At 37.4% G+C, this 24,494-nt stretch overlaps 3 protein-coding genes across 4 annotated transcripts; 1 reads left to right on the forward strand and 2 right to left on the reverse strand.

Annotated features, from left to right (window-relative positions):
- Positions 1 to 5,681: 5,681 nt before the first annotated feature.
- colgalt1a (collagen beta(1-O)galactosyltransferase 1a) lies at positions 5,682 to 15,663 on the reverse strand. The gene is made up of 12 exons (XM_060897297.1): positions 15,149 to 15,663; positions 11,389 to 11,499; positions 10,598 to 10,715; positions 10,327 to 10,461; positions 9,364 to 9,568; positions 9,151 to 9,270; positions 8,760 to 8,836; positions 8,495 to 8,601; positions 7,892 to 8,024; positions 7,676 to 7,803; positions 7,383 to 7,589; positions 5,682 to 6,619 (listed from the first exon to the last, which is right to left on the reverse strand). The coding sequence occupies exons 1-12, from the start codon at positions 15,358 to 15,360 to the stop codon at positions 6,352 to 6,354; spliced, it is 1,821 nt and encodes a 606-aa protein (XP_060753280.1). The 5' UTR covers positions 15,361 to 15,663; the 3' UTR covers positions 5,682 to 6,351.
- Positions 15,664 to 16,851: 1,188 nt separating this feature from the next.
- pgls (6-phosphogluconolactonase) lies at positions 16,852 to 20,443 on the reverse strand. Of its 2 annotated transcripts, none has more exons than XM_060897311.1 (6): positions 20,304 to 20,443; positions 18,989 to 19,261; positions 18,045 to 18,152; positions 17,864 to 17,965; positions 17,326 to 17,466; positions 16,852 to 17,185 (listed from the first exon to the last, which is right to left on the reverse strand). In XM_060897311.1, exons 2-6 carry the CDS (start codon positions 19,253 to 19,255, stop codon positions 17,039 to 17,041), a joined length of 765 nt encoding a protein of 254 aa, XP_060753294.1. In that variant the 5' UTR covers positions 19,256 to 19,261; positions 20,304 to 20,443; the 3' UTR covers positions 16,852 to 17,038. The 2 variants fall into 2 exon arrangements, with proteins under 2 accessions (XP_060753294.1, XP_060753295.1); XM_060897312.1 differs by having other exon boundaries at positions 18,989 to 19,258; positions 20,304 to 20,422.
- A 646-nt stretch (positions 20,444 to 21,089) lies between these two features.
- Positions 21,090 to 24,334, forward strand: LOC132864070 (zinc finger protein 37 homolog). Its single transcript, XM_060897301.1, has 4 exons — positions 21,090 to 21,728; positions 22,051 to 22,126; positions 22,232 to 22,358; positions 22,477 to 24,334. Exons 1-4 carry the CDS (start codon positions 21,289 to 21,291, stop codon positions 23,097 to 23,099), a joined length of 1,266 nt encoding a protein of 421 aa, XP_060753284.1. The 5' UTR covers positions 21,090 to 21,288; the 3' UTR covers positions 23,100 to 24,334.
- Positions 24,335 to 24,494: the final 160 nt, after the last annotated feature.

Raw genomic sequence — 24,494 nt, forward strand, 5'->3', positions numbered from 1 at the left:
TCTGAAATTAAGTTTTGAAGTAAGTCCATCATTTCAAGTGGCTGTCAAACACATTAATAACTATAGGACCTCAATCATAAATAGGAACTTTGATAATGGTGTGCGTGTGTGTGTGTGTGTGTGTGTGAGAGAGAGAGAGAGAGAGAGAGAGAGAGAGAGAGTTCACCTTCTGACAGAAGAATACAGAACATTTGGATTTTCCTGTGTATCATGTTTCCTTTTCCTCTTGCTTTTGTTATTAGAGAGCTGTAGAGCAGCGTAATTCAGTGATTCAGACTCCTGATCCTGCAATGAGACATTAGACCCATCAGATATGTACTGTTATATTATATATTTTCTCCTCTCACATGAATCTGTATTTTTACTAATGTAGAGTGGGGTCTATTTTACAGTAAAACATCTGTTATGTCGGAAGAAAATTCAAGAAACAAACGGTTATAAGAGCTTCACTCTATGTAACCTGTACCATTGTAACAGAGGTCTAATTCCTGAAAACAGTAACAGCTTTAATACTGTTACAAAACACACACACAATAATAGAATGCTAGTTCTCTCTGTTTTGTATGACAGGTCCTGTCCTTGGTGGCCAGACTGTTATTAGTGTCTCATTAATTAGTGTCTCAGAACATTAATTTACTGAAAATAATCTCTTTTGTTTGACACATACATTTGTACCATATATTATGATGTTATTTGCGTTATTGCTGGGCCATTTTAATCATGGTGTGGTGAAATAAATAAATAACTACTTGTTCATTAGAAAGGATTTGTACAATACAATGTACGTGTCTACTGTTAAAGGCTTGGACTGACTAATGTGAAAAAAATATTTGCTGAATTTTTTTTTTCGTGTGGAGCCATGTACTTCACCATACCTAGTCTGTGATTGTGCCATTTCTCAAAGCAACTTAATACCTTAATAACTTATATCTTAACACTTAATACCTTAACTTATATCGTCAGACCATTAGTCAGAGATTGTATGTCTACTTTAATATTTAAAAAATTACATTTCAAGACTTACCTCATAAACTTCAGTATTAGCACCTAAAGTAAAATCAGAAAGTAATCAGACTGTTGATGTATTCATTTTCCATTAGAAGTAAGGTAAATGAACATTTATCAGTAGAATCTTACCTGTTAGTTTTTTTCTGTGCTTCAATATGATGAAGATCAGGATCGTGAGAAGACTCATACTCACTGCACCAAACACTACAGTCAATATGAACACGTTTGAGCAACTGCAGTCTTGGAGAAAACATATTGAGGAACACATATTAACAATCAATGAATGTAAGCAATTTTAATCAAATGAAGCTCCACATGAACATATGTGGATTCCTAAAAATAGACACACAACAAACCTGTTGCTTTGTTCAAGTCCTTTGTGAGTGTTTCATTTCCCTCTGAAAAATGACAAGTATTACAACCTCTATCATTTCAATTGATGTATAAATGTAGATATTTGGTTTGTATAAATTTACCTTTCACTTGTAAATAGACTGATTTACAAAACTTGATTTCGGCAAATTTAATAAAGCTGCAGTAATACAGTCCTGTATCAGAGACAGTTACAGCAGTGATGGTGAGAGAGGTTTTATTGCCATGAACTGACATCCTTATTCTCTCACTTTCATTAAAGAAGTAGCATTTTTGTGTTTCGCCCGATCTTTCAACCTGCTTGCACCCAAGAAGAAGTGGAGCTGAATCCACTGTGTGCTTAAACCAGAAGATGTAACCCGTAGTAACCGCTTCGTCCTCAATACAAATGGTGACATTTTCTCCTGGTTTTGCCTCCAAAGCTGAAGAGCAGATAATATCAAAGAGCGAATCTGCAACAACAACAATCTCATTCATTACATATCAGATACAGCTTTAAAATGGTTTCTAAATGGATCTGATCATTCGAATATTTGTTTTATTTTAAATAAATAATTTTTTAAAATATGAATGAAATAAAAGTTTATTACAAAGAATGTAAATTCTCAGTAATAATGATTAGATATCAAAATGATTAGATATCAAAAAATCTAAATAGCAGAATTAAACAGCTGCTGGGAAACTGGTAAGTATTATACAATATGTATTATATTTTGTTTTAGCTTAAAAAGGACATGACCACAAAAAAGGTTATAAGAAAATATTGAGACAAATCTAATGATCAATTTAGTAAATGAATAAATAATGTTCTTGCTTTACTTACTCAGGGCACAAAGAAACAAAGGCATGAGCACAAACGAACCCATCGCTGCTGTGAGTCTGACAAGAGAAGAAAAGGAAACTGTGTATTAAGTGAAAGAAATGAAAGAAATGATGGTTTATGTCTGAGGCAGAGGGAGGTGTGGTATGTGCTGTAAAGCAATAAAGGGGATCTGAATTTAGTTTTTTTCCTTGTTACACCATAAAATGTGTTATTTAGCTAATGATATAATGAAAAATAAATTTAAAACAATGTTTCTTGCTGAAAAATGGACTTTATATTGTTCACTAAATAACCAGTACAGCGTAAAAGATTCGGTGAGAGATTTAATATCAGGACATCCTCCACACCATGCTGAATTTCTGAGCATGAGAATCAGTTAGATCTAAATATCAAACAAAAGACTTATGTTCATGAATCAATAGACTTTGTCTGAAATATTTACTGCAGAATACAGTACAAATAGACAGACATGCAGATAAATTAATGAGATTTCAACATTGAATCATTTAAATTGTTTCAAAGAGCCCAAAAATATTTGCTCCTGTTTCACTGTGTCCATGTCCATGTTGATGATTGAACGTCTTTGTCATGTCTCACTACACAGTGGTGTTAATATGAAGCTTGTATTAAAGTGACACTCAGGAATTTAAGAATTTGTAGTGTTTCATCAGGATTTCTGTTTTTCACTACAATACAAGGGGCGATACATTCATAGAGAGTTTTTATCTTCAAAATAAATAATGATATCAAACCCATTCCTGAGTCATTTTTATCAGCCAAAAAAATGATTCATTTGTTGACACTGATTGATAATTATTCATTCATTCATTCATTCATTTTATACCGCTTATCCAAACTTCTCGGGTCACGGGGAGCCTGTGCCTATCTCAAGCGTCTTTGGGCCTCAAGGCAGGATACACCCTGGACAGAGAGCCAACCCATTGCAGGGCACACACACACTCTCATTCCTGATTGATAATTAGATTAATAAAATGTTCATGAGCAGGTGGCCTTGACTAACTAGAGAAAATGAGTATGTTCTAATGACAATGGAAATTAGAGCGTGTCCGTGTGGTTTTGATGCAGTGTGTTGGGTAGACAGGGTTAAAATTAGTGGTGGTACGATGGAAATGACAACAGTTTTGTGGTTGGAAAACATTTGAAGCACTACATATATCTTCTTCTGAAATGGACAAAGGTCTCATGTGTATAACGTTTGACTGTATAAAGGTGACTTAAAATAAGATGTTAAGAATTAGTCAGTAAAAATGATTGTCTTTACCCATATATGTTATAACTGTATGCTATATATTATATACATGTGTTTACATGTTCCTTTAATTATGTTTTTATTTATTGGGGTCTAAATAATAATTGTGTCATTTTTACTCACACAAATAAAATAAGATGACCAAAAAAAAAATATATGTAGTAAATTTAAATGTAGTAATATAACATAGTAAATATGTATCCTTTTTGTCCACAGGAGTTTATTAGTCTCTCACTTTGTTTTTGAGAATTGTTTACCCTCTCTTCAATTCAACATTACTTCAGTTTATTGATGTTTAAAGTATTTTTTTATGCACAGCTGTAATCTGAGCTTTGAATTTTCTTCTTTAACTATTCAGATATAAATTTACTGACATGTTTATGATCATTGTCCTGTTTCATGACTTACACTGGTGGACAAATGGCTTGACATTTATTACAAGAATATTCTAAAGTCATTCTGAAGTATTTATGACTGTAAATACAGGATAACGTATAAATACAGACAGACAAACAGCTAAACAAGATTTGGACACTGAATTGTTCCATAATAAACAGGTTTTTAGCAGGTGACCTTAACTTACTGTCAGCACACTACAGAAAACAGATGATTTTATGACAACGGAAATGTTAACGTCTGTCCATGCGGTTACGTTGCAGTGTGTGAGCTGGACAGGGTAAACATTAGTGGTGCAAATGAAATGGCAGTTCTGTGGTTGGAAAACCTTTAAAGCACTACATACTACATACACCTGCTTCTAAAATAGACAAATGTATTTTAAAAAAAAAATTGTGGTGCATGTTGTGGCTGATCTGTACATGACACTGCATACAGGTGACTGAAATAACATGCTCAGTGTCAAGCAATAAAAATGATATCCATCATACTTTAAATATGTATATTACATAATTACTAAACTATGTATATTATTGTACTAATATATTGTTTATTCTACATTAAAACCACCTTCAGGATATTGACTCCACAAGACCTTCGAAGTATCTGACACCAAGTTGTGCAGTGGAGCTTCTATGACTTGTTTGTCCAGCACATCGCACAAACGCTCGATCAGATCGATCTGGGGAAGTTGGAGGCCAACACCCTCATCCTCAAAGCAATCCTGAACAACTTTTGCAGTCTGAATGAAGATTTAAAAACTGCTGATATTAAGAGTGAAGCTCTGCCCAATCTGTCCCAGTGAACACACCCTTAGATGTTTGGTGATAAGTGAAATATTGCAAACATATAAGACACACTGTACTGACAAAGGAAAACCAGTGAGCTTTTGAATGCTGGATTCTGATTAGTGAGAAGATGTGTACAAATTTAAAACACATTTATAACACAAAAAATAAGCTGTAAATCACAAATTTATAAAACCCACCAAACTCTGATCCACCCTGACAGCAAAGCTCACTTTCCCTTCCACTTGAACCCCTCTCCCTCTCTGTAATGTGTAATTATTGCTCACTCATCGTTTTTTTGTCTTGTCCTGAGTCTCGACTGAAATTAGAGGGCAAATATTATTGTTCTGTTTCAGCAGATGTGTCATGAACATAATACACACAGTCTGTACTCACATGAGTGTGCCACCAGGATTCATTCAGCTAAACTGTAGGCTCCTCTAACCATAAAGAGAGGGTACAAAGCCATGGTGCTGGTGTAGAAACATAAAAAAGCTTGCTGGCCCATTCACACTGTCATTACAGCTGGAGATGTGAAAACACCTTAAACTAAACCAGGGCGTTGGAACAACGAGGCACGCTCCAGGTCAGAAACTCTCTAATTAACAAATTATGGAGTTATTTTTCGGTCAGAAGTAATTGTATGAAAATGAGCCACAAACTCATATTCAGAGATCTGCAACTGGAAATTTACGACTGTTTCAGGCTGACAGAAAGATTATGGTCACTGAATCACTCTTTATAAGCACAGTGAAAAGAAAAGCAACTGAGAACGTACCAAAACTTTAGGTTGATAAGCTACAACAGCAGAAGACCACATGAGCTAAGACTCTACAGTGGGCACGGACTCACCTGAGGACAGGAAAGACATCTCCTGGTGACAAACAGCCACTGTTAACATAGACTTCCTATCAGCTCAGGCCAGTCTACACAGTTTCAGACCTCGCTCATGACTAATCAGTGACTAATCTCATGAATAAGAAACCTGTAAGCACTGTGAACTACAACACATCGGTCAACACCATCGATTTGGAGTGTTAATTCATTTACATTTTTAAGGCATACCAGATACACATCACTGTGACCGTTTCGAATACAGTTTGATTTTCACTTCTTTCTTTCTTTTGGATCATTTTACCTGTAAAAAACCAAGACCACATACAACCACCTTGGGGGGGATGGACATTTTTTGTGGAGGTTTCATGACGATAACATTTGTACAGATGGTGATGTAACAAAATGCGATATCACAAAAATGCTTTCTGCCTTTGGACATATAGATGGACAATATAGTTTAAAAAAAAGAAAGACTTCTCATGCACTAAAAATGATCATCACTAATAATGTTAATTGAAACTAACAGTGATGAAGTAACCAATCTATGACTCTTATCTTCCTCTGGTCTTCTTCCTTGGGACTGAAATGAGTGGACTACAGCAGGCAGGAAAAGCATGAAAGGAAAGTCAGTGCTTAAATCACACAGTCACATGATCACCTAGAACGACTAAAGACACAAAGGTTTAGAATAGGGAGATAAAAAAAAACCAACAACCTTGAACCCAACACTTGGAAGATAAAAAAAGAAAAAAAAAAGGCTATCTTTGGTCAGTCGAAAGGCACAAACAGTGTGATAATGTTAAAAGAAATGTAACACACTGAAGAATTTCCTCCCTCTCTCATGGATGCAGCGTGGCTCAGAGCTCGTCCCTTGCCATGCTGTCCAGAGGAGACTGCAGCACGTCTGAGTTCTGAGCCTCCGGGCTGATCTCTTCCTCCTCATGAGTCTTCCGGGAGCGTTTTCTATCCCAGTCTGTACGCACACCTTCGTTGTCCCATATGGTGGATGTCTCCGTGTCGCTGATGTATCCCGGCTCGCCCGTGTAGTGAGTGGGGAAGACGAGCAAAGGCTCGGCCGAGAACGCCTTCAGGTCTCGCGTCTCAAACTGCTCCATATAGTCTGAGCTGTAAAAGGACAGCAGTGTGAGAGAAAAAATAAATCATATATCTAAGTGGTTTCATGACACTGTATATATGCTAGTGTATTTAGAGAAATTGGACAAAAAGATCCCACAGAAAGTTAAACCTCCATCTTGAATCTGAATCTTCTTTGTCCACTTTTGTCTAATATAGTTTTCTAATACAGTTTTGTAGTAATCTACCTTCACATTTCTAGTGACGAATGTTCACATTTAATTACATGACTTTATCTCAGATTAGCGCTACAAACAGCTCAGCATAGAGTGCGAGTTAGCATTAGCTTTAAAGACTAGAAAATATGTAGAAATATAATTTTCAAAAGTGTATAACATTTTAATATGTATAAATAGACTAGAATGCTAACGCTAGCAAAGATTGAATGACTCATCACAAAATCCTGTCAGGTTATTTACATTACAAATCTGACTCTTATCTCTCAGAATTCCTGTTAGATTAGCTCATGTTGGCTAGCATTAGCATAAACAAGTATACCTTAAAATATCACAAGTTCTGCTGATATAAATCATGTTAGCCATTTAGCTAATCAAATCAGTTAGCTAAAAAAAAAACTGTAGACTGTTTTACCTTCACAACTAAACAGTTCCTGACAACACAGCATCTCCATTGTGTTTGTGCGTGTGTGTGTGCGTTCTGGCATTTTCCAGTGTACATTGGAAAAAGAAATGTCCCCGCTGGACCTTAGACAGTAATGTCAGTCTGTGTGTGTGTGTGTGTGTGTGTAACTCACACAGGATGTTTATTGAACATTACAGGAAGAAATTCATCTACAGGCATCATCTTGCTCAGTGGTTCTGCCTTCAGCAGCTTTTTGGCTCCTTGTAATGACATCATGTAACCTAGCGTCCAATAGGAATAGTCTGCCTCCACCAGGTTGTGTATGTTTGGCACAGCTTTCTCTGGATGGTCCACCTGCATTCTCTTTCTCCCGATGTAGCTGAGGTTAAAAAAAAAGGAAACACTTTTTATACAAACAACCGGCCCAGCACCTGTGAGGATCTTCTGGAAAAGAGTTCAACTCACATCAGGTCCCAGTCGAGCCCCTCGCTCTCCACCTCAGCCATCAGGTTCATCAGGCGCCGCTTGAAGAAAATCTCAAACCGCAGATCATCTTCAATCACCAGCGAGGTCTTCAGGCCACGCTCGACAATCTGTCAATCGAGAACCCCAGTGTTTAATCAAATGGGCACTTTATACAGCAGCAGATACAGAAGCTGAGTTTGTACAGCAGCTTTTTACCTCTTTCCAAATGTTGTAGTGAGAGAGGAAGCAGCCCAGTTCTCCTTTTGTTAGAGGACGGCCGTGGTAAGGGTCGCTGTAGCCCGGCAGCATGTGGATCCCCATATTTTGGATCTCGCTCACGTTCATGGCTCTGAGGAAAAACAACAGAATAAAAAATAATGCAATGTATTGTAGTCAATTTTAGTACCTTCTGCTGGCTCACGAAACATGCCATGAACTCCCAAACTCTCGGACTGTGTCATGGTCTATGAATATGCATCACTATGCAAATTAGACACACATCCATGCCCTTCTACTAACTGTATTAGCAAGCCAGCTAGATCAACATAAATGGGATTTTAGTTGCATGGTAAGTCAAGGTCTACATAGTCATGAGATAGCTAACTATTATGGCGCACAGGATTCAGAGATATGTTCCAGGATCCATGTCATCATTGTCTAAGCTCAGGCATGATTGGACCAGCATCAGGGCACTTCTTGGTGCCAACTCAATTGTTCCTTATTCGGTTTTATACAGAAGATCTAAAAAAAAAATTATAGAAATACAAATTTACTGCTTGGTGGCGTGCTGCTTTGTGGATATTGTTAAAAACAACGTACTTGCCATCAACAGCAGCCACGATCTTGCAGTCGATCCCTTGCAGGCGGAGCGCGTGGAGCATGCGATCTCTCCGATCGGTCCGGCGCTGCAGGTTTATCATAAACACCTGCATACATTTAACACACACACAAACACATGGAAACACACATGAACAGACGACCACAGACACAGACACGGAAACAAACACACACAAAGCAATGTGTTTCAGTTACTGATGGATACCTGGTAAAGTTTTTATTAAGGTCTGAAACACACACATCGTACCTCATCAAAGCCCATCTTATCAGGCTGTCTGACGGAGGGGCGGAGATACTTGGAGGGCTCGACAGGGGGATGTCGCACTACATGAAGACAGAAGTGAGAAGCTGCTTTTTGAAAATGTCTGTTATTAAACTCTCTAAATAAAGTGGCATTGAACTGAAAATAACAGTAACTTGTGATTCATGGAAGTCTGAATCACACCACTATGTTGTTGATTATTTTTTAACAGCACATTCCCAAGTGTTTTATTTCTTATATATTTATAGGTTTTTTATTATTATTTATTTACTTATTCACTTTTTACAAAATTATGCAACACTAATAACTCACCACTTCACTGTAATAAAAAAAAAAATCTGCCATACGAGATATTCAAGTGAGTCAGAAAACTCACCATTGACCTCCAGAACAGAGTGAAGGAAGCTGTCGGCTTCGTCCTGTAGCGTATTGTGGGAGCGCAGGGGAACGGATGAAAACCCATACGTCTCTTTATTACACACAAACATCTGCACCTCTGGACAAAAAACAAGCAAACAAAAAAAATCAGACTCCTGAACGTTTAAACCTATGTATGTGATCATTAGTGTTAGAAGTGTGCTGCACTCGCCTGCCATTCGGGCTGAGAAGGCGAACACTATGATGTCATCGAAGGCCCAGCTGTAGTCCTCGTGCGGAGGGTGAAACGCCAGGAGTCTGGACGCTTCTTTACGCAGATCCATCAGGAAGGTGGAGTGAACCATGGGCACCGCAAAGCAGCCTGTCCTCACCCGCTTACGTATGGGGATGTATGCAGGGGTGCGCTTATAGTAACCCTTAAAGAACAGAGAATTACGGTAAGTTAACTTAAGTGGAAAAAAATCCATTCAGGTCCACTTTCACATAAAGGCTGGTGTAATAAACCACTGATTTTAAAGAACTAACATTATAAATAGTGATTAATTCTGCATTGATATTTGTTAATTAAATACATAAAATAAATTAGATTTGTAAATAAAATGTGACATTGTTAGGTCAAAAAGCCTAGACAGCTTTGTGTTTACTACACAGAGCATTAAGCAACACAATGGTCATGTAGTCAACGTTAATTTAGGGATGGATAGAATTAAAAAAAAACAACAAAAAAAAAAACTAATATATATATATATATATATATATATATATATATATATATATATATATATATATATATATAGATAGATAGATATATCTATATATCTATCTATCTATATCTATATATATAGATATATATTCTCACACACAATAAAAATTATTTATTAAATTACATTAAAATGTAATCTATTTCACATTTAATTTAAAAAAAAATACTGCTACTGAATATTATATGAATATGTAGAAATGAAAAATTTTATTTAAAAAAGAATAATAAGGTAGTTAAAAATTAACAAATTAAGATGAATAGGAAATTGCACTTTGGTACACTTGAAGATTCAGAATTCTAATGCATTCAAACAAACACATTATATTTTTAATTTGGCCAACCTCAACCATCTCAGTCACATTTTATTAAACTTACAGTAAAAGAAATCAGTGTTTCAATACACATACACACCTGAGATGTCATCCCACACCAGAAATTGGAATAAGCCGCTCGAGACTCCAGCATCGGGGCAACAATGGTCTTATTCTCCTTAATCAGCTTCCACAACACATCCTGGTCAATCAGGAGATTGTCACAGTCGACCAACTGAAGGAGAAGACACAAAAACACGTGGGTATGTGAGATACTGGGGTGAAACAAAATATCAAAAGAAATACATATATGCAAAATGGTGTGTGTGTGTGTGTGTGTGTTAAATAAGACTGTTAAAGCTAACACACACCAGTAAATAATCAGCCCACATCTCTCGGGCTGATTCCAGTGCGGCCTGGCGAAGCTTCATCACATGAGCGTATCGAAGGTTGGTCCAGTGTTTGGGTCCTTCCTCATCACTGTATGCCCTGATGATGAAGAAATGCAGAAATAAGTACAGAAAAATCTGTTAAATATAGCAATAAATCCTGATCCAGCAGACCATGTGGTCCACATACTTGATTTAGTGCAGGTTTTTATGCCGGATGCCCTTCCTGATGCAACCCTCCCTTTTTATCTAAGTAAATCAGAAGGGTTTCCACACTATCAGGCAACACAATGGCCAACGTTAGTTTAGAGATGGATGGAATAAAAAATAAACAAACAAACAAACAAACAAATAAATAAATTTTAAATAAATTATTAAATAAAATTAAAATATAATCTAATTCACATTTAATTAAAAAAAAAATACTGCTATTGAATATTCTATGAATATTCCTTTTGTTAGCCTGAAAAACAATATGGCCACGCCTCCTTCATTCAGCCTGAGAGAAGAGTGTGGTCTTTATGGAAGTGGAGGTGGAAGTGAAGGAAGTGTGGCCTTACTATCTGTCAGGCTAGCTAAGAGAAGGAGATGTGTCCTAACAGTCTGTCAGGCTAAGAGAAGGAGATGTGTCCTTACAGTCTGTCAGGCTAAGAGAAGGAGATGTGTCCTTACAGTCTGTCAGGTTAAGTGAAGGAGGCTTGTACATCGGTATTAGCACTGGCATTAGCACGGACATTTCTCAAACATTACTTCACAATTAGTGATGTACAAACCTTGGCTCCTCTTTAGGTCTCCATTCCACATAGTGGTACAGCTTCTGTACGCTGACCAGCCAGTCTCGGAGCATATATGTTGTGTTGTCTGCATTATGATCGGTCCCAACCCTGTGCAGCACAAAATTAGACACGTCATGACTTGCATGGCATAATCAGTGCAGACATCAGCACACTCTTATTCCTTTGTACTGATGTGGATTATCCTGCATGAAAGCCAACTTTGGTGTAAATCACCATTTTTAAAGATATTTAAAACTGCAGCTGTTTCATCACACAAAAGGGAACACAACTGTGCCCTGAAATGAGCTCTCTGAATTGAGCAACAACAACAACAAAAAAAGAAAACAGAAGAAGTGAAACCACTTAGTAATCAGCAGGGACTTTTTACTCCATCGTTAAAAGCTTTAACTTTAACTATTAACTCAAGAATAAACTATAATGTGGCTTGCTGTTATAGGAAAAAGATAAATTACATAAAGTATCACCATACACGTCCATGATATACAGTCCCCTCCGAAAATATTGGAACAACAAGGCCAATTCATTTGTTTGTGTTTTACACCATCAATATCTTTAGGTTTGAGCTCAAGAGATGGATATGAGAGTGCTATTAAATCTAGATGTGTTAAACAACATAAACCACGTATCAAACCATTTAATTTTAAGCGAACAAAAATATACTAAATGTATATAGTAAATAAATGCTAACATTTGGTTGCATATACCTGACTTTCAATAATGGCATCAAGACCTTTGACTCTTTTGTGATGCTTTTCCAGGATTTGTTGTGTTTTATCACTGCCCCTATGATGAAGCTTCTTCTGATAAATTTGGGTGCATTTCTCTGTAAATTATCCAACAAAACGTTCCTGTAAACTTCTGCATTCATTCTGCTGTTCCCATCATCAATAAAAACGAGTGAGAATGTTCCAGGAGCAGCCATGCAAGCTCAGGCCATGGCGATACCACCACCATGTTTCAGAGGTGAGCTTGTCTTTACAGAAAAAAACAGACTAACCTGCCGTTCTGCCGTTCGACTGTAAGATGTTACTATGGAAACAATAACGTATTATGAAAACAGGCACATTAAGACAAACCTGGAATTTGCTTTTCAGCATGGATGTAATTATTTAACACAGAAATTTGCTAATCATTATTTTTTTAAATTAAAGATTGACATACCATTTAATATCGTGGAGTTGTTTTTTTTTAAGCACTGCACTGGTTGTGGATCTGAAGCATCTATGTGTTTTCAGTTTTTTTTTTAACCTTCAAATATACAAAAACTGATTTGAAAACAAACATTTTATCTGTGAAATCATCTCTGAAAACTTTAACTCTAAATACACCTCTTAAATTTCAATCTGGCAACACACCATCGGTCCCTTAGTGTTTATCTCGGCTTTTCTCCCTAACGTAAGCAAGGCAAAGATGTGTGATGTGTTTCAATAACATCTCTAAACAAAAGTTTCTTTTGTTTCTATGCACAAATGGCTTCTCATTTACCCTTGAGCCACCTGTGGTGGTAAATGATACCTCTTTCCATTTACAGGAAGGATAAAAAAAAAAAAACACGAGATGAATATACCGGCTTTCAGGGACTGTCCCTGTAACCTGAAAATCTAAGTGCAACTTTAAACCCGTAAGCTACAAAAAGAGGTCCATTCACTAAGTTATATTCAGTGCAGTGGATTCGCTCAGTACCTTTTCTCCCCTGATCAGGTTTGTTCTGCTTTTACATGTGGCATTAATAAGTTATTATACATTATATAATAAAATGCATAACTCTAAATAAAATGGCATGATACTGGTTGATTCAGTTTGACGTCACTGATAGCAGGCTATATGACTTTGCAGTTATTACGAAAGGCAGTGGATCAGCACAGGATCACGCAGGGGTTCTGGGGCAACATCTGAAGCATTTCCACTGAAACACTTTCTCTGAGAAGCTCTTTGCTCAGTCCCTTGTGAATAAGCAGCTGTTGCTGGACAGATGTTTTCATTCCCTCCACATTTCCTTTCAGTTCTGGGCCCCGGTACACTGGTACACCAGTGTAGCTGAGACTAGGCCTCTTTATGTTTATGGACACGTCATTACACACGACCCTACACATTTACGTACACGTCTATTTTGCTTGTCTTTTGTTTATCATCTTTTATACAACAGTGCTGCTGAACTCTTGAATTTGATTGGTCAGAAGGTTGATCTATTTCTGTAGTTAACTGTAGTGTCAGCTGAGGGAATAACCTGATATAACACAGATAATACACCAAGTGTGAACATAAAGAGAAAATGAAGACAAGGTAGAAGTGAGTTTAGGAATAAATGATAGGAGTTGCAGGCAGATTAGTGTTATAGGTTGACATTTAAGGTTCTGTGTTATATGCAGAAAAGCAGCTTTTTTGGTTTAAGAAGCCTTTCATGTTTGCTTTATCACTTTTCTTAAATTTTCATGCCAAGTGAAAACATCGTAATAAGAGAACCAAATTCTACTGAAATCCAGAGAATAGATCTAAAGCCCAGAGTTGGTAATTTTTCCACACATCTTTCCAACTGTGGGCCGAATGGCATTAAAACTAATATTTTCCCAAGGCAAAAAAAAACCCCAATACAACTACCTACTATTCAGTATAGGAAAAGATCTTTGAGTGTGGAATAGCAGCAAATAATCTTTGCAGTTTATGTAGTGTGTGGTGTGTGTAGTGTCTAGTGTGTGTGGTGTGTGTAGTGTGTGTTCACCCTGAGGAAACTCACGAGGGGTGTGTGACAGAAGCAGGCCTATACCCGTACTGCCTGAGTCCAAACTAGTACAAACACTACGCATAGCTTCACACATGCACTGATTTATTCATCGCAGATGCATTTCAAAGATTTTGAGCTCACATGTTCACAAATAGAGTTGATGAGAAAGCATTTCGAGTTGGATGGAGCTGAATACACATTAACGCTGAATTCTCAGACCTGATATGTCAGAAAGTGTTGTTTTATTTCCATAAATGCAGCACTGACAGCACAGAAGCTGCAAATCACAGCATTATATTAATAACTCATTCTGATATGTTAATGTTTCTGCATATTGCAAACTGTTTATTAAATAATCATTTGCATATTGTGGAACTTGTCAATAGAGCAGTTTATTTATCAGGGACATTATTTATTTAAAACGTATTTGCATTTTGCAGAATATTTAGTAGGAACTAATTTGTGTATTGCATTTTTTAGTAGATGCTCATTAGCAGAAGAATATTACTTATTATTAACTTATTGAATAATATATTAGACAAGATTCTTATACAAAATGACAGGTTATTTATTATAAACGATATTTGATTATTACTCACATTCACGTTATAATTTATTACTAGAAGCTCATTGTCATACTGCAGATTATCTCTTACAGATGAGATTTATTCACATCTCGTATTAGAGATTATTTATTAGAGACTAGTTTGCTATTTCTTGAGCAAAATTAAATTAAGCACAAATGTTGTTTTTTTTTGCTACAAAACTTTTATGTTATATGAATTTAAAGAGTGGATAACTTTTCCATTCAAACAATCTCAGAAACAGATCTGGGGTATGTATGATGATTTAGTACAAGATTATTAGCATATCGCAGATTATTTATTGCGAGGTCATTTGCATAATCACAGCCGCTCGAGCTCAATAAAACCGCGGAGTCGATACACGATTCGTGATTCATGATTCAGAGCTGTTCTCCAAAACGAGCAACGTGTTGGAAAATAAATGTCTTACCAAAGTGCAATGCGGTCCTTCGGATAATTCAAGCGCTCAATGGTTCCGAGGAAATAAGGAAGGGAGTGGGCCGAATTTCGGCAGATGAGAGCAATAACGACCCTCGGAGCCAGAAGAGGTGATTCAGGACTCCAGCGCTCTTCGGGAAAGTATCCGAGAACCGGGCCGGTAATGTTTAGCAAACACAACAGACACAAAAGAACCCCGAACATCGCCGAGACCCGCCGAGAAGTGCCCTTAATACACACTACCTTGGAGCTAGAAACACTTAGACGTTGTTCATGAAGCGAAATCAGAGATACAAAACTGCTTTAAGGAGGTTCGGCTAAAATAGTGTCCACAGACATAAATTCAACCCAGTGACAACACTGCAGCCGTTACACGCTTAAAGGGAACGGCGCATCTTAAAGGGGAGGGATCTTTACATGAAGGAATTTAACGGCCCTCATCCATAGATTCAGCTCTGAAAGTAGTTCCGGGCTGCAAGTCAAATCACAGGTTTATATTAATGCGCATGACCAGACGTGTTATGTTGTTTCAGCAGACATGCAGAAACATACAACATACATCTCACAATAAACATTTGTTAAAGTTGTGAGTGAAGAACTGTTTTGTTTCACGTCTGATGGAAGGAGTCTCTGGTGCCATCGCTTTGTAACAGCAGGCGTGTCATAAACGGCACTATTTAATAGCATTTTGTCGTATACATAGTGTGGTTCGTGTGCACACACTATACAATATCCAGATGATGCAATTATTTAACCAAAAATAAAAAGTGTTCAGTGTCAGACACTTTAAGCACTCAATGGTCATAGCTTTGCTTATGGAGAGGAAAAGGGGCCAAAGCTACAAAGCAGTGACGCTGCTACAGATCAAGATGGCCGATGATACTCTGATGGACAAGACAACTTACAAATACATGTTAAATTAACCCACACACATTGTGTGATTTATTTTTCAACATTTTAAAAATTCATCGTTTCTGCTTAAAGCTAGCTGTGACACGGTACTCTGTGTTTTGACGTGACTGGGAAATGTCAGACTGAACAGTCTGAAACCTCGAGTATCCGCCAGTATCAATGATCATCAGGTGTTATATTCTAAATTAAAAAGCATATAAATGAAGCATATAAAACATTCAGGAAAAATCTCTAAAAAAATTATAAAGCTGCAGCTTTTTTGCTCAGTTAAATCACTTACAATGCAAATCGAATACATATTATAAAGTATAAATATAAAAAGTATATATAAAAATAATCCTAAGAATAAAAACTATGAGACAACTGGAATGTTTTGAGGTAAACATTTCCAACTCTGAAAAAATCTTTTCCAAATCCAAGTCCAGTCTTTTGTTTATTTTTTTTCTCATCAGTGTTTGGTCCCATTTTTAGCTGGCATCAACCCCATCTCTAATAATCCATCCATTCATGCGTTTGACGTGGCTGGGAAACAGATTATATTTCAGATTGGTTAAAAAAACTTTCTATTGGAGATGGTACAGTCCTTCAAAGATTCATACACTAGACAATAAAGTGCATAGTGTACAGTAAGTGCATAGGGTGTAGTATGACTTTTGAGATGTAGCTTAGACAGCTAGATATTTTTCCATCACAGGAAGGTCTTCAAGATATACGTTGTTTTTTTAATCTATTGTGTTTTCTGGGTAACATGACGTGTTTCCGGGAAACACAGAAAAAAAAGACTTTTTTAAAAGTTTTCATAGTTTAATTTTAAGCTGTTTTTGCACAAATATATTCATCATATCTACTGACATCAGTGTAGTAATTTGCTAATCACGTCTCCTTAACTAATGTAGAACCTCCGCACCTGTAATGCTGCAAAATGAATTATTATAAAATGTAAATAATGGAATGTATTAATCAGTTGAGATCAGAGTTTAGCACCAGGTCCTGCTCGTTCCACATCGAGTGTTAATGAAGCGGCTGCCGGTTCATCCACCAGCCAGAAGAGCTCGCCCTGTGTCGGAGCAACAAGGGCTGCAGGCAGAACTGGACCGTCACCACCCTCCAGTACTTGCTGTGAAGGTCAACAGAAAAGCAGCAGAAAGAAAAAGTGTGTGTAGAAGTTTATTTTCATTATGGAGTGTAATTTTTTGTCATATTTCTTCCTACTCCTTGAAAAGTTGGAATATTTGAAATGTCTCTTTTTATACATGCCTTGAGCACAGAGGCTTTGCTGCCTCCGGTAGAAACGAACACCACGCAGCGGGCCGCGTTCACAACGGGCAGCGTCAGGGTGACCCTCTGAGGTGGCGGTTTAGGGGAGTCGCTTATAGAAGCTACAGTCTTCTGCTTTTCCTGGAACGAAAACACAAATCACAAGGTAATAAAGAGCTACCTGACTTAACCTTTAGTCATCAAGATCATACTGAAAGTGTAGGCAATGTTACGGGAAAAAAACGTTCATTAAGAATTACCTACCCACCCGCCTGCCAACCCACCCATCCATCCATCCATCCATTCATCCATCCATCACACATAGTGGAAATTTAGAGATGCCAATCAATCTACAATGCATATATTTGGCCTGGAAGAAGAAACCAGGAAACCCAAGCTAAGCTGTAGGCTTTGTTGTTGCTAGTTAATTAACTCTAATGTTAGCTAGTGATTAGCTATGCTGATTATTATTATGTATGTGCTGCATCTGTGCAGAGCCATGAGAAGACACACAAATGTTTCAGCATTTAGGTGTCACCTGTAATAACGGGTGTTCTGGGAAGAGAGAGCACGTATGTCCGTCAGGTCCCATGCCAAGCAACAACATATCAAACACCGGCGTCTCCTGCGTGTTGAAGGCCTAGAGACATGAGGAGATGTGAGAAGCAGACTGACAACTTTTAAAGCAGTAAACATGAGGAAATATGTACTTAGTGTACCTTACTCAGCTTGCTGGCGTAATCCTCTGCGCACTGCTGCACCGGTAAGGAAGGATTGATCGCCAAAATCCTGTCGTCCGGAAGGTTTAATTTTGAAAACAACTGGTTCTAAAATGTAGATGGAAAAAGTCACGAATGGATGAGTGTTGACACTTTAACTCCACCAGGCTTGATTATTTTTATTCAATACAAAAAGATACTGATATCATTAAGATGTTTGTTCATTGTTCTTATTAACAATTCAAGTCATTTTTTGCTATTTATTAACAATGAAGGAACATTATTGTCTTCACTTTATTCTAAGGGAATACAGACTTTGACTTCTGCAAACATAAGATTCTTTCACCATTATATGTAAATATTACATAATTTTTTAATCCTTGGTTAATATATTTTGTGTGCGATTTGTTCTGTGTTGTAACAGGAAGATTATCTTGTGTTGTAACTCACTCAACTTGTACAAAACGTTTTTTGAACAGTTTTTTGAGTATTGTTTAACAACCAATCTCTTTACCATTTAGATAAAAATGTACCTACATGATCAATGTTAATATATTGCTGTTTTTAATCAGTTGATTATTACACTCATATATCCCTTATGTTCTGAAGTGCCATAAAGTCAACAGCAAATACAATTAAAACATGATCCTCAGTCTAAATGTGTGTAACGTGAGGGAGGTAGTAGCCTAATGGTTAAGGTGTTGGGCTACAAATTAGAAGGTTGTGAGTTCAAATACCAGGTCTGCCAAGCTGCCACTGCTGGGCCCCTGAGCAGGGCTTTTAACCCTTAATTGCTCAATTTTATAAAACAAGATTATTTATAAGTCACTCTGGATAATGTGTCTGCAAAAAGCCATAAATATAATTGAATGCAGTATCCACCTGCACCTCCATCATGAGGCTCTGTCTGAGACTGAGAACATCAGCACAGCGTTTCCATCTACCTTGTAAAGTCCATAAGTGCTCTCAGGATCATCGTAAGGAACCAGCCGCTCATCGCAGAAGCCCACCAGCCACCGGCTGCAGTCCAGGTCTGGCACCGCAGGCAGCTCCTTACTCAGGATGGACACCAGACTTCCTCCAGAGAGGCCGAGGGAAAAAGAAGGAGCGCCACTGCTGACTGCCTTCTCAGCCCGAGACACTATGAGACGGGCCAAAGCAGGGCCGAGCTCGGCTGCTGAGACAAACGCCACCACTCTTCTGCCTGGCATAATCTTCTGAGCAAAAAAAACAAATATTTCAGACCAATAATAAAACCTAGGACATGTTGGCTTGATGTTAGAAGCAGGGATGTGGCCTTATGGGTGTGGCTAAAATAAGCCTTGCCACCCCTCACTGCCACCCTTTCACCTCTCTGAGTGTTTATTTACTCCTGTGCAATTAATGCAAATTGAATAAGTCGATTAAGAAGCTTGTTTTTATTTAAATGATAACCAACTATTAACATTGTCCCTGCATGCCAGTAAAAGTATTAAACACTAAGTTATGTGGAAAGATAATTTAACCCGACCTGAAGCCGATTAACTGTTACCACCAGGAGGTTAATTATTTTCCCATAACAGCATGCCCTGAATTGTTTAAATCTTCCCAAATCACAGAAACCTAACAATGATTACAAACCTAAATCAACACCTTCTGTCCAATCAAACCTGAGAAATCAAAAAACGGAATAAAACGGTTTATAGGGAATGAGTCTTAAACGATACTTTATAAAGCATTCATTGTTTAACACCTTTGAAACACCTTTGCTTTAATAACACACACACAATAACACAATAGTACACAGCAGATCAAAGCTGGGATGGAGGAGTTTCAGAGCAAATATACTGAAAAAGCAGGTACAGGTACATTTCCCACATGCAAGAAGCTTCTGAAGGCTTTAATTTGGTGTTTATTTGAATCTGAAAGGAGCACATTAAGTCTGAGGTCGCATAATGTCTCAGAGAGCTCTGACTCAATGTGCTACTTTCATATTCAATTAAACACCAAATTAAAGCCTTCAGAAGCTTCTTGCATGTGGGAAGTAGTTGTGCACACTGTACATTGTAGTGTTTTCTATGCTCCTTCAGAATGGAGGACATGGGGATCTCCAGGACCCTGTGAGAACCTGTGTAACCTATATGTTAGAGTAGGGTCTGGTATGAAACCTGGAGAACATGCAGCTACTGTAAAAACCATAACATATGCACGTGCTAATGCAATAACTATGTAATCTCAACTTTGAGAATCTCATAATAAAATAACTGACTTATTAATTACCTGTTCCGCTTCCTCACTTGAGAAGATCACTGTAGCTGTTGCAGCTGCTTACTTCCTCATACGACGTGACCAAAGCCAATCAGCAGCCAGAAGAACTGTAGCTGCCTTCATACCGTAAATACGGCTCCCACGTGCGCTGTGCGCTATATGGATATATATTTTCCACGCATAGAATCTCTTCTAATATAGAAACAGTTCGACAGATCCTCATAAATAAATCTTTTGTTATTTATTTATTTATTTATTTATTTATTTATTTATTTATTCCTTTCTGTGTTTTGTTTGCATGTTTGTTATAGATACGAGATTAAATGGTTTGTATATATTGTTGTGTTATGACGTGTGCTGTTTTATTGTGTTTGATTCATCTCATTTATTTATTTATTTTTTATTTATTTTGAAGGTGCATCATGTAAAAGTGCAAACGTTCCACACATCAGTAGGATCCATATTGTTGCAATTATTTCATGCATTCATTCATTTATTCATTCATTCATTCATTCATTTATTTTTTTTATTTTTTTTTCATTCGTTTATTTTATTTTTTAGATTAGATTTTTTGTCCCCTAGCTCCATTTCAATAGATGGCAGTAAAAAATAAATTAGAATACCTGACCTGCAAAACTTTTTTTGTTTGCCCTATGATGCCCCAGGTTGCCAGATTAGTGTAAATACATTTACATTTAAACTGTGCATAAATCCGTCCTATGTGATGTGACTATAAACAATCTAAAAATAACTGCATGTAATAACTGTATGAAAACGAGTTTATTAATTTTATTTAGACGAATTGAATGCGTCAATTTCAGCGACCTGGCAACCCTCGCCTACACATGATCTTCCTTGTTTTCCAACATGGTAGTCACGAGCTAAAAGAAGGAATCAGATCCAAAACTTTTACAGTATATAACAGGTTTTAGAGGATCTTGCACAAAAATAAGCGGTTTTATTTGAGTCTTTATTGCAGGATTATTGTTGGAATAAGATGCTGACGCCTCTTCTGGATTTTCAGACTCGTTTAGCTGATATTATGGACACATTGGCCAAAACGGCGGTGTTAGAGATCAGTAAACTTGTGGAGCTGGAATGTAAAATCCTCTTGTCTGAGGTAACCCGAGGTCAACACGAGGTCGACTTCCTGAGGAAAAGACTGCAGCTGATGGAGAAACACATGTCAACAAATAATACATCTCAGGTTGGAAACACTGGAACATCAACCCTGTTTACATCAGTACAGGAGCACAGCTCCAGAGCAGAGAACCACACCTCCAGAGCAGAGAACCACACCTCCAGAGCAGAGAACCACAGCTCCAGAGCCAAGAACCACAGCCCAAGAGCTGAGAACCACAGCTCCAGAGCAGAGAACCTCAGCCCCAGACCAGAGAACTACTTCTCCAGAACAGAGAGCGAGTCTTTTATTAAAAGGTGAATAAACCATGTGTAAAAAACAAAAAAAAAACTATAGAACTAAAGTTCTGCTGCATCACACTTTTTAGATAGAGATGAAGCAAGTGCTGAAATCCCATTGCACCACAATCATCCTGTGGCTAAAAGGCATTGTGGTTTATGACCACTAAAACAGTCCTATACTGTGTGATAAGGTTAAAAGTTAGTAATATATAAGAAACATGAAGATCAAATTCGAAGATCACTGTTTTAGTGACCAGGTTACTACGCACTAGATAAGTGCTCTTGCTAATCAAAATACTTGAGTACTTCCTCTAAGATTGTGTTTGATTTTGTCTAGAGAGTGTGAGCTGGAAGAGTTCAGCAGAGGAGACGTTGATCTGATCGAAGCCACTGGGACCACTGAATATGGCCATGTATGTTTTCCTTAATGCTTTTAATACATATAAACCTGCAATACAAATCATTCAAAAATAGTTAATGCTTAATGTATAAGATGCTGTATCTTTAATATTCTCTAGACTGATAGAGAGAAACAGCATAACTGTTTGCAGCAGCATCACAGAGAAAAACAGACTTCTGAAGTGAAGATTAAACAGGAGGGGTTCTGGGATGATGAATTAAGGGGAGAGAAGACGAGAGACGAAGGTGAGCATGTGCTATTTTGATCTAATTTCATAAGATAAAATTTTTATCAATTTTAAAAAAGATCAATAGTTGGAAGTAATATTCAGTCATATGTGTTGGAATTTGTCATTGTTTGTAGTGAACAGCACTGAGGAAACATCCAGCAGACATCTCAGTGATGAATGTGCCGACAGACAGAATCAGGCTGTGAACACTGAATTTTCAGCTCATTCAGAAGACAGAAGCTGTTTTGAAAATATCTTTCATGCTCCTGAAGGATCAGAGAATGAACCTACACATGTGTATCCCGTCCCGAAGCCGGTCAGGAGACGTGTGGCCTCCAGATTTGAGGAGGAGAAGCGCTTCGCCTGTCCGCTCTGTGCAAAGTGCTTCAAGTGTTTCAGCCAGCTTGAAATCCACAAGCGGAGTCACACGGGTGAGAAGCCGTACAGGTGCACGCTGTGCGGTAAGAGGTATGCACAGAAAGGTCACCTGTACACACACCAGCGCACACACACTGGAGAGAAGCCATACCGCTGCATGCACTGCGGCAAAGCGTTCATCCAGAAGTGTTCTCTGGACATGCACCAGAGGACTCACACCGGAGAGAAACCCTTCATCTGTGTCAAATGTGGGAAAGGCTTTACCAAGAAATTCAATCTGAACAAACATCTGGCTGTACATTCAGAGGTCACATCTGGCTTCAGTGATCTGAGCGGCAGAACTGTGAACGGACCCGAGCTCCGTTCTCCAAACGTCTAATTGTATTTGACATCCTGACCTTCGACAACACTTTAACATGCTAGCTATCTTTTGTTAAAATTACCTTCCACATTGTTAAGAGAATGTTTTATTCCGCTACGTCATTTTATCTGGCTAATGAGCACAAACTTGTGCTAGCAACCTGTGGAAAGGGAAATGGCTAATAAATAGCTCATGTTACCTAGCTAATATTTACACATGATCAGACCATTCCTATAATATTAGCTAACTAACATGACCTAGCAAACCAATTGCTAATACATAAGCTACAGAACTAGAGTGAACTAAAACAGCTAATTCACAGATTTGTTATCTAGCAAACTAATGTTAAGTGACGGTAAGGTTATATAAGGTTTAAAATAAGTTCAAATTAGCTAAAAAGTTGTTACCTAGCATTACCTTACGAGCAGTGGCTAGTTCTTAGTTATTGTTTGTTAGATGATATGAATGTTGTTATCTAGCTAACTAACATTAACTGAAACAGCAACTTAATTTTTGCCAAGATCATTAATTATCACAAGTGTCACAAGAGTCACATGTTAATTGGACTGGATTGCTGTGATTTAGCGAGCTAGCTATCTTGGCTAAAACACCTTACCACAATTTAACTAACTAACCGGCGCTTAACCATCTTAATATTTAATGATTCTGTGTGAAATTGATAAAACTTTCTGAATTTTGCCTTTTTTTCTAGTAAGATATTTGTAAGGATAAAAAACCTTAAGTTGCCAACCAAGCTCTTTTTTATCAACTAAAATTTAGTAACATGTTTAAATATAACTATGCCCCAAACATCCTTTTGTAAAATGTTTTATTTAAAATTCAAACACTAAACAAATTATTAGATGACTTGTCTATTGTTAGCTAGCCAACACAATGAGAACCACCATTTCACTAACTGTACAATCTGAACTATTATTATGTGATTTCAGCCAAACATTTAAGTATAAAAATGCTGAATGATTTTCAACCCTTCCAGCTTTATCATATTTTCCTCACACCTTTTACAAAGCTGCTAATCGATGTCGCTCGGTTTGAATGTGTCTCAATGACCCTGCCAATGTCTAATCTGCTACAGCATGGTACTGCAGGATTGTGCACTCTGATTGATGAAATAATGGAGTTTTATATTAAGTTTATCTAAAAATCAAATGTTTCCAGGATAACGGCTCACAGATTCACCAGACTGATGTATTTATGTGGAAAAGTATATTAAAAAATGTCACACAGTCAAACAGTGTTGAGGGTCATTTACAAGAAACAAAATACACAGTCCCCAAAATACATAATCCCCTAATGTTTGTGCAACATACATCATTTATATTTTATAGAAATTTTATATACTGTAAATAAACACCGAATCAAACATATAGTGTACATACATGTGTTTATACA

The sequence above is a fragment of the Tachysurus vachellii genome, chromosome 21, assembly GCF_030014155.1.
Source record: "Tachysurus vachellii isolate PV-2020 chromosome 21, HZAU_Pvac_v1, whole genome shotgun sequence".
Lineage (NCBI taxonomy): Eukaryota > Metazoa > Chordata > Actinopteri > Siluriformes > Bagridae > Tachysurus > Tachysurus vachellii.

What these genes read in the sequence shown, in the direction of transcription:
- colgalt1a (XM_060897297.1), bottom strand. Translation starts at nt 15,360, where the DNA reads ATGTTCGGGGTTCTTTTGTGTCTGTTGTGTTTGCTAAACATTACCGGC. An exon ending in AAGGACCGCATTGCACTTTG is followed by an intron (nt 11,500 to 15,148) that starts GTAAGACATTTA and finishes TGTGCTGCACAG; the next exon opens with GGTTGGGACCGATCATAATG. An exon ending in ATAAGATGGGCTTTGATGAG is followed by an intron (nt 8,602 to 8,759) that starts GTACGATGTGTG and finishes AAATGTATGCAG; the next exon opens with GTGTTTATGATAAACCTGCA.
- pgls (XM_060897311.1), bottom strand. Translation starts at nt 19,255, where the DNA reads ATGCCAGGCAGAAGAGTGGTGGCGTTTGTCTCAGCAGCCGAGCTCGGC. An exon ending in ACGCCAGCAAGCTGAGTAAG is followed by an intron (nt 17,966 to 18,044) that starts GTACACTAAGTA and finishes TCATGTCTCTAG; the next exon opens with GCCTTCAACACGCAGGAGAC. An exon ending in CAGAACACCCGTTATTACAG is followed by an intron (nt 17,467 to 17,863) that starts GTGACACCTAAA and finishes TTTTCGTTCCAG; the next exon opens with GAAAAGCAGAAGACTGTAGC.
- LOC132864070 (XM_060897301.1), top strand. Translation starts at nt 21,289, where the DNA reads ATGCTGACGCCTCTTCTGGATTTTCAGACTCGTTTAGCTGATATTATG. An exon ending in GGACCACTGAATATGGCCAT is followed by an intron (nt 22,127 to 22,231) that starts GTATGTTTTCCT and finishes AATATTCTCTAG; the next exon opens with ACTGATAGAGAGAAACAGCA. An exon ending in AGAGAAGACGAGAGACGAAG is followed by an intron (nt 22,359 to 22,476) that starts GTGAGCATGTGC and finishes CATTGTTTGTAG; the next exon opens with TGAACAGCACTGAGGAAACA.